At 36.5% G+C, this 9,637-nt stretch overlaps 1 protein-coding gene across 4 annotated transcripts in view; it reads right to left on the bottom strand.

Moving 5' to 3' along the window:
* Window positions 1-2,068: 2,068 nt before the first annotated feature.
* Window positions 2,069-9,637, bottom strand: part of LOC140328614 (matrix metalloproteinase-23-like) — a 16,339-nt gene continuing 8,770 nt past the window's right edge. For 2 of the 4 annotated variants that reach the window (XM_072408365.1, XM_072408364.1), the window contains 7 exons: window positions 9,535-9,630; window positions 8,352-8,488; window positions 7,793-7,960; window positions 6,698-6,862; window positions 4,294-4,386; window positions 4,069-4,189; window positions 2,069-2,346 (listed from right to left, as the gene is read on the bottom strand). In XM_072408365.1, coding sequence (XP_072264466.1) covers window positions 2,175-2,346; window positions 4,069-4,189; window positions 4,294-4,386; window positions 6,698-6,862; window positions 7,793-7,960; window positions 8,352-8,488; window positions 9,535-9,630 — 952 coding nt within the window. In that variant the 3' untranslated portion in view covers window positions 2,069-2,174. The remainder of the gene's footprint in view (window positions 2,347-4,068; window positions 4,190-4,293; window positions 4,387-6,697; window positions 6,863-7,792; window positions 7,961-8,351; window positions 8,489-9,534; window positions 9,631-9,637) is intronic. The other 2 variants (XM_072408367.1, XM_072408366.1) reach the window with 2 other exon arrangements.

Here is a 9,637-nt window from a genome sequence, read left to right as displayed (position 1 = left end):
TGCTGATGAGTAAAGGAATTTCCAGTTTACTCTTCTCGGCCCCTTTCTCTTATGGCTTATTCATGGCTCACTGATCTGCACAAGTATAGATATGAAAGTGATGATCTGTTGTCAGCTTTGGTTATCTATCACCAGGAGAAGTAACCTGGAAATGGAAGACTTAGTACTGCTGAGCACAGAGGTGGCAGAATATTTATATGCAAGGAGGATTTTCGAGAGCATGGGATGTTCTTTATAATGGTGCTCCTTTTATTTCTCCATAAATGCCTGCCTTATATATTGCCATGGCGGACAATGGAAGCCCAGAGACTGTGCTCCTCTAATGCCTGCAGTGCTGGGTTATAGTTCAGACTGTGGGATGGGCCATGGGATCTTGTTGTAACCTATTCCTTTCCTGTCATTTATATTACAGAAGAAAAAAAGATGGAAAGGATTGGTCAGATATATAGGATTAGCATTGCAGGAGAAAATGTTGTTGTATATGTGTTTTAGTTAAATAGTTAGTTTTTTTTTTACTTGGAGTTCAGTTTTAAAGAAGCTCTCTAGACAACATACCCCTCCCCCCCCCCCATCTATTAGAAGAAGAAATTGCTTGCGGGGATATACTTTACTCATCTTGCCTCCTACAGTCTTCTTACTGGGCAGTGTAGGAGAAGCAGCATACAGATCTGGTTATTCCTGTTACTTAGCAAAGTTAGAACAAAAGTTCTCATAGGGCTCCGTTTATAAAATAGGGAATCTGACATTCCCTGGTGGGAATCAGTTACTGCCACTTGAACACATGGACCCAGAAGATTTCCACAAGGGAATGTTCCACAAGGGATAATTATTTATTATCACTCCATAATGGAGTGAATATTAGCAATAATATCTGGAGAAGTACTGAATATTGTTGTGGAGAACATATATGGGACACCGCCATCTCTGTGTGTTGTGATTTTAATTCTGCCTTTTGCCTACCTTCATACCAAAAGAGTAAGCATAGTGGTGAATGCAACATCCTTTGGTATGTACAAAACAATTTGGTTGTATTAAAGAATTGATGTATATAATAAAGCTGTACTTATTGTGTTTTTTTGTACATGTTGTAGTGCTGATACACCTACAAGCTGTACCAATTACATCCCTGAGGAAGCGGACACAGTCTACGAAATGCGTTGGATGATCTCATCCTATGTAATGTGTACAATGTATCTAGCCCATTTATGCTAAGAATGTTGATTAACTCTTTCTGAAACTTGGTATAAGGGAAGAGGCATGTATATTCTTAACTGTTGTTTCTTAATGAAGGAAATAATAGGTATATGCCTTTTTTTTATAAAACTGCCGTTAAAGTCCCATACTTTTCTTGTTCTTGTATTCTTAAACGACTGCGTCAGTCATACTGCCACAATGGAAAGGTAATGGGATCAGCCTGAACTAGTCCAGGGTTCATAATAATAATACTTTTGTTAAGCAAGAAAAATAAAACCTTCCTGTTCTCATAATCCTTTATAGGTCATTGTAACTACTGATAAAATAAATGTTCAATACTGAATACTGTTTTCTGAGACAGCTGTCATACTGTGAATATCTTGAACTTCTGCAACCCTACTTGCCACCTATTTTTCACCCTGTCATTGGGTCAGTGTAATTTATTTTATAGTCTATTTTCAAAGCAAAACATATTGTTTCCAGGACTGGGTTTAGAACCATATTCTGGTACGTTGTCATCGGCATTTCATCTGGATCTGGACTTAGTTATCTTCAGATAAATTCATTTCACCCGGCTGCTTGTAAGCGTGTCTGCAACCAAAACCTCTGGTATTAATATAAATAAAGATTTTCTATTTAGGTAACTTTATATAATTTAGCACATGTATCAGTTGTTTTTATATTTCTATCAATTTTTTTTAGAATGTGAATCTGAATTTTTTTTAAGCAACAGTTACAGCACCTAAAATACGTGAAGGTGCAGAAAAAAATGTTTCTGAACATATTGGAAAATTGCTTTGTGACTGAGCCAGGAGTTCCTTCATGTAAGCAGAAATAGCAGTAAAGAATAAATGATAAATGAATGAGACGTAAGTACATACAGTACATGATTTAATTATTTAATTTAGCTGTTTATCCAGAGCTTTATGTTAATGCTGATTTATGTCACAGTGCAGGAAAGTTACATTTCTATGCTAGTATTATATTATTCGGAGATTCCATGACTTTCCACCAAGGATCCTTCTTCCCCTGCGAATTACACATGTGTAACGTCCTTTGGTCTTTTCTTGTGCTTGCAGGATAAGACTCGCTGAAGACTTCATGATTATCCCAGGAGTTGATGACATAAGACGGGATCCATTTTTATACCAACTAATTGAAAGAAAGTTGATAAAGTGTAATTAACAAGGTTATAAAATTCAAACTTTTAAAAGAAATAAAAGTACAAAGTACCAAGTGCAATTAAATATTTACTTGCCTGCAATTTCACAGAAGAAAAGTAGCCAACACATAACATAGCAGATAACATAGACATATAAATAATTAAAAGAGCAAAACACCATCACTGCCCATTTAAAAGTCACACTGGTCAGAAGATGGTGCTGGAGTAACTGGCGTTACTTGGACACTTCCAGTTTCTGTAAACAGTCAGGCTAAGGCTATGTGCACACGTCAGATGATTCTCGTCCAATTCTCAACACACGGCTAGTATCAGATGAAAATCTGACGTGTACAGCGCCGTCCGATATCATTCATGGATCCGTTTCTGGCAGATCCATGAACGATGAAAGAAGAAACAATGCAATGCAAGTGAAGGAGAGAGAGTGCAGCAGGCAGGGTGTCGCTTGCTAGTTCTCCCCCCTCCCCTATGTAGCAGAATGGTGCTGTATGTACAGCGCTCGTTCATTCATTTTCAGTTTTTTGTCATTAGAAAGGATCTTTCATGATCCTTTCCAACAAAAATATAAAGTTTGTACATTGCTTTATTCTTCACTGGTTTTAGACTGCAATGTGAGAAAAAAAAAATCCTGCATGTTTTACCAGCATTGAAGGATGTGAATGTGCAATGTGCATTCTCTATGGATTAGCTGGGATGCTTTTTTCAATTTCAGTGTGGCATGCTGCACTAAAACTGAAGTAAATATTCCACACCAAGAATACACACCCTTCATGTGCCCCATGTTCAGCTTAAAATGCTGCAATGAGTGGCCAAAGTTTCACTTTAAACATAACAGAAAAAACAGTAAAGTAATATATACAGCTCTCATTGTTTTCCTGAATGTTAATCCTGTCTCTTTGTGTTTGTGTATGTTTTGCTCTTCCAAATTTAAACAGATTTCCCAAAAAAATAAATAAAATATATTGTCTTCCTCTTTGATTTAGGAAAAAAACTTTCTCTGTGTGACAGACATCCCACTGATTGTTTAACCCTCTTTCAGTTGTGCTCTCTGGCCCTGACCTTGTTTCTAACTTGTTTTAAACCCAACCTACTGTTCCACCTGGCCTGTGTTTAATTGTATGTTGGTTTCTATATTCCCATTCTAGTTTGTTTTTAGGTGTTTAGGTTGTGCTTGCTGTGTCTGGGTTTATCACTCTGTTACAAATTATATTCATGTGTATATGTTTGCATCATTCTCTCTATAAACATTTACTGCACCAACAGCTATATCACATCTCGGTTTAAGTTGCTATTGGTGATCACCCGCCCCACTGCTTGCACAGAGCTGATACCACTTGAATAACTTACCTAGCCTTATCGGGGCTTGCAGCCTCATATTATACCATTATCAGTCCCAGTATTGGAAAAAGATTAAACATGCACATTGGCCAATATTGATGGCTAGTATGTCACAGTTAGGGTGATATATCCTCATAAGTAATAGGAAATCTAACATTCTTCTGCTGCGACTAAAACATCTATCAAGAGAAAATCTCCCAGTGGTGACACATTTGACGGAGATGCAGATGCATGAAGATGAAATTTTGTTTTATTTTGGCAAAATGCATTTTTGGAAGATATAAATGTTATTTTTTGGCAACACCCCATGGGTATTAGAGTTATACAAATATATGTATCTTCCACATAACACTTACCTGATTTTCTGTCGTGGATGGGGTGCGTTATGGGTACAATTGAGGATAACAGATTCACCTTTGGCAACATAAAGCATCTTCACTTTGACCTTGTGTGTTGTGGTCCTTTGATCTAGTGTCTCTTAATGAAAATAAATGTCAGAACCATTATGACACCAACTATCATAATAGCTGTCTGCCATTTCTGCTACTAGAACTTGCCACATATATTGATCATTTCCTTACCTCTACAACCATGGCACTTTGGATGACATGTTTTCTGTGTGTTGCACTTTTCCTGAACTTGTGTCAGCCAACATGTAGATCCAGCTGCACAACCTATGAAATAATAATCATAGACATTATTTGGGAGCCATGGGGTGATATTTTTTAGTTTACTTTGCATGGATATGAATTTATTCTCTGTAGGCATAAAATATATTTAACTGCTTTTTAGGACATGTAGACCTAACATGGATCATATTGGCATTTACATGCATGTTTTTCTTCCTTAAATTTTATACTTTGAGAAGACATCCTGGGTCCTGCCTAATTTTGGGGAAACAATCATGACTATCACAAAAAATTACTACATCAGATCAAACTTCCCCTGAGATTTGTTGTCCAGAATTGGTGACAGATGTTGCAGAGAACCATACCTGTCAATTTATTCTCAGCTATCTTTGTACTCATACCATGATGGACTTGGTATGCAGTCTTATCTTGTATCATGAGCCCATTCAACCTTCTGAATTTAAAGTACATGGCAGTATATGACAGGCAGGCAACCAGCATTTTCATAATGATAGGTTACCAATGGCAGCCTGTATATTTCTCTCTTATGCCCACTTACATACTAAAGTGCATGGAGATGGGCTTACATGTAATCCTTACATCTGTCATTAAGGTTTATGGTATTGCATGATATTCAAACGTCATATGCACTATACATGTGTAATAATACACTCAAAACACTTGCACACAAAATACTTTTTTCTACAAATATACTTCTCCACTTGATAACAAATACAGTACATGCATATAAAACTTATTTCTACATATGCAAAATGCATCCTAAAAATCTGTGCACATCTCATTGATTTGTGACGTACCATTTCAGCTTCGCTCACTAAACATCCCCAAAATGTTATGTTTGTGTGGGTGCAATGAAAATAATAACCCATCCTCTCTCTTTATCATTATTCTCACTGGACTCACAAAACTATTTATAGGATGCATCTATACACCCCAGAAAGAGTTTAGGGTTACATTTTTGTTTTAGATTCACCCTCGATATTTATACGTCTAACTGCTTGTTTGGCAGCTGCAACCTTTCTCTAAATCTAAAATTCAGCATTTTTAAACTTTGTCAAAACCTTATAACTCAAACATGTACAATGTTCTCAAATGCTGATGCACACTACAACCTAATTTCCATGTTCCAACCACATTAGAAGGAAGGTTCTGCTTCTTTAGTTAGAGAACTTTTCTCTCTTGAACATGACCAGACTTTGTTCATTTAGATTAGGTATTATAGATTCCGATAGCATCCAAGATGGGACAATTGTCTCGTTGCTAAATAGGAGGTGGATTTAAATATTCAATTTACTGAGGAACAGAGGGAGATGATGCTTCATTTTTGCCATAAAGCTTTAATTTGTAACCAATACCAGGACACCAACTACAAATTGGCCACTCGCTGGTATAGAACACCTTTCAAGCTTGCTAGGATTTTCCCCCATGTGGATGGCTCTTGCTGGTGGTGTGGTGTGGCACAGGGTTTGCTCACACACATTTTACTATTTACATGTTTTCTGATGTCTTGTATTGTCTGATGTATCATGCAATGTTTTCTACTGTTTGTGATTATTGTTCATTCCTTGGTATTTCTTAATAAATATGATTCTAAAAAAAAAAAAAAAAAAAGATGGGACAATTATCAAGATGTGTGCAATGCAGAATCTGTCGTCCCTGGCTCCAAGACCTACCTTACCCCCTCCCCCCCATTGCTGTCTAAGACATCACCATTCCAAAGCAAGAAAGTATACCTCAGAATTTGGGGCACTGTGAGATACTGTAAGGTCAGCTTTCCAAGATGTTGAAGCTAGGGTACAAAGGTTTTGGTATAACAAGCTTACTTTAAGTATTATTATTGCACATTATTTTAAAGCACCGATATAATAAGCAGCACTGTAGAAAGTGCATAGTCATGTCACTAGCTGTCCTCCAACGGGGCTCACAAGCTAATGTCCCTTTTATAGTCATATGTCTTTAATACAGTCTAGGGTCAATTTGGAGGGAAGCCAAATAACCTAACTGCATGTTTTTGGAATGTAGGAGGAAACAGGAGTACCCAGAGGAAACCCATTTAAACATGGGAAGAACCAGCAAACGAACCAGGATTCAAACATGTGACCTAGCGCTGCAAAGGCCAGAGTGCTAACCTCTGAGCCACCATGCATAGTTGGAATATTATGACTCACTAACATGTTGCTTCTTACTTACAGTCACTGAATGTAGATACTAAAATGTGCATTAGCTTTTTAGCGATTTTAGTAAACATCTTTGTGAATTATAGTTTATATGTTCAAGTTTTACTACTCTTGGGCAAATTTACAGGTTAGGATGGATGATGGTATCCAATAGGTACCATAGAGATGCTGAAGTGCCAAGATATCATCTTGTGCCAAGTGACGTGTCCGTGTATTTGTAGCATTAGGATGCATCAGAGCAGCAATATCATTTGAGTGCCACAATCCAAGCGCATGGCCAATTTCATGAGCTGCCACCTGGACTAGATCGTTGTACCATACACCTAAAGACAGACAAGACAAAAAGATAAATGAATAAAAATAAATGGAAGGGTTGAGTAAATAAGGACACATGGAGAATAAAATGCAGAAACAGATAAGCTCTTGTTCCATTAAGTTACACTTTATAACTCCTTAAATGATTGTGAAAAACCTTCTAATTGCCCTGGTGTTTTGGTCTAGTGAGGAGCAAGTAACAAGTTCACAGCAAACGTGTTATATACTTATTAATCAAATGTATCTGAATCAGAAGTTCTGCAGGAAAAAAATAGCTATGTGCAGAGCTTGTAAAAGAATGTAAAAACCTAATTTTGTTATATTGCAGTGCAGTGAAATAATTTTAGAAAATTCCAACTATGACAAGGTATCTCATTTTGTCCTATTTGAATTTAGTTGAAAAATAGTAATCTGATATCAGGCCAGCACCTCACGCTATCCAGGCCTGCGGTACAGTAGTTTATCAGAACCTGTCATTTTGCCACTCACCACCAGAAGGAGTTTAGTTACATAAACCTGGCATAGTTATCAAGTAATGATTCTCACTTTTCTGGTTTAATTTTTCATTTATCTTGCTATGAAAATTGCAAGTGGAGTGTACGATATGAAAAAATTACACTAGGAGAATAACCAACCAGTACCTACAAATGAACCATCACACCCTTTTCTAGTAAAAATGTATGTTAAGTGATTTTTCCCAGCGAAAAAAATGTGTTTTAAATGAAAGTTGCGGTAATAAATAGATATAAAAAAACTATTATTGCTGTATACATATTTAACATGACTAAAAATCTAAAAAGAGTTTTGCTTGGGCTCTTTTTAGTAGCAGTCATTTCTATACATTTCTCTGTGTTCAGAAATTATGTTTAGCCATGTAGTAATGATGGTAACAAGCCCATAGTGGTTGGGCCTTCTGGAAAAAAAATAAAAATAATTACCTTGTTTCCAGCTGAATCGCGAAGGTCCAAGTATCCAGAATTCATGGTTGTCAAAATGAATTTCTCCTCTGGGTGGCAGGAAAGCATGGGCCAGTTCCCCATTGGGGCCATCAAAACAGGGGTGCAATGGAGAGCTCCAACAGTCACTGTGATTGAAGGCATAAAATCCTGTAAAATAATGTTAAGGTTTTAGTGGCAATTTAGTCATATTTTAATTTTTCAAATGCATAGAGCACCCACTAATCTCGGCTGCTCAGTGTTGAAGACATTCTGAAGTGACCATAGAACATAGAATGCTTTTAGCCCAATATCCAAATGGTGGTGGCTTCATTGTTTATTCCCCAATACCAAATAAATACAATGGCTATTTTTGTTTTGTGAACAACTTTGCCCAAAACTGGATGTCCACTTACATTTCCTGTAGGACCTAAACCTGAGCAATTTTTTGATATAACAGATATAAATTATTTGTTTCTCCTTGACGGGAAACTGAATATTGTTATATATGTTAAAAGTGTATTTCATTCACATTTCTGCCTTTGTCAGCCCATCTACTTACCAATGCTAAGGTCAGACTCCTGAGAAGAAGGTAAACGCTGAAAGGTTAAAGGAGACACATTGCTCCACATGCGGAAGGCGATCTCCAGAGCCTTTTCTGTGTCATCTTTGTTTAGTGTGCTGGGAAACTGGACAATCCTGTAATAGGTAGGTACATTCTTAGTACTAACCTAAGCAAGGCATTCCTTTAATGTAGTAATATAGTAATAGTAATTTATAAGTTTTTCTAAGTTGGTCTGCTAATATAGCTTGTTTAGTAGAAATGTCCTGTAATAAATGCATACCCGTCCATCTATTAATAAGATAACAATTAAAGATATTTTATCCCACTCTCACTATCCCACTCTCTCTATCATATATTGGTCTTTCTATAGCCACCCCTGGAAAATATGTTATACAGTAAATAAAGGCAAAAAGAAGGGGTTTGTAGGCTAAAATTAAAATTAGTTGGTGTACATTTTTAACAGTCAGACAAAATTACAGTAAAAATAGATACATGAATTTCGTTCAGGACCCACTATAACATCATGGGGCGAGTTAAAGAGTGTAAAACTACTTAAAGAATTAACCATATATCGTCTTAGCGGTATAAACCGTATAACGTCTTGTTACCCGACGCGCTTCGCCTATTGGCTTCCTCAGGGGTATGTATAAAAAGTAAATAGTCTAAATAGTTGAAAGAAAATATTGCTAATTGGTATATGTAAGTAAAAAGCAAAAACATTACATCATAAACAAAAAATATTAAAAATAAGAATGGTAAAATTAGTAAATTTCCAGAGACAATAGGATTAAGATAACAATGTCATAGGTTTATATGTTCAAAGCATAGTAACTTAAGTCGGTCAGACTCTGGTGGGTGTAGGAATTCAAGCAGCAGTGGAAGTAGCAGGTAAATGTAGGAAGATGAGTCAGTGCTTTTTCTTTACCTTTTTCTAGATATAACTTCTCACCCCTGCAGAGCTCCAGGGATTGGCCTAGGAGTCACAGGATTTTTATATTTTATGTGCTGCTTTAAATTTCAGTATTCTTTAGTATTATTAAATTTAGGTATAAACCAACATAAATAGAGAAAATGAATGCATAAAAATAGTTTTATCAGTAATATACAATTCTTATACCGTGTTTCCCCGATTTTAAGACATCCCCGATTTTTGAAAAAATAATTAAAATAAGACACTCACACGTGAATAAGACATTCCCCGATATCCAATCCTGTGTGTGTCTCCTTGATGCTGGCTGCAGCACGTGTCTGCTCCTGGCTGCAGTGCAGAGTGAAACTGAAAG

The sequence above is a fragment of the Pyxicephalus adspersus genome, chromosome 4 (assembly GCF_032062135.1).
Source record: "Pyxicephalus adspersus chromosome 4, UCB_Pads_2.0, whole genome shotgun sequence".
NCBI lineage: Eukaryota > Metazoa > Chordata > Amphibia > Anura > Pyxicephalidae > Pyxicephalus > Pyxicephalus adspersus.
Note: the sequence above shows the minus strand (reverse complement) of the source record. Positions and strands in the feature narration are given on the sequence as shown.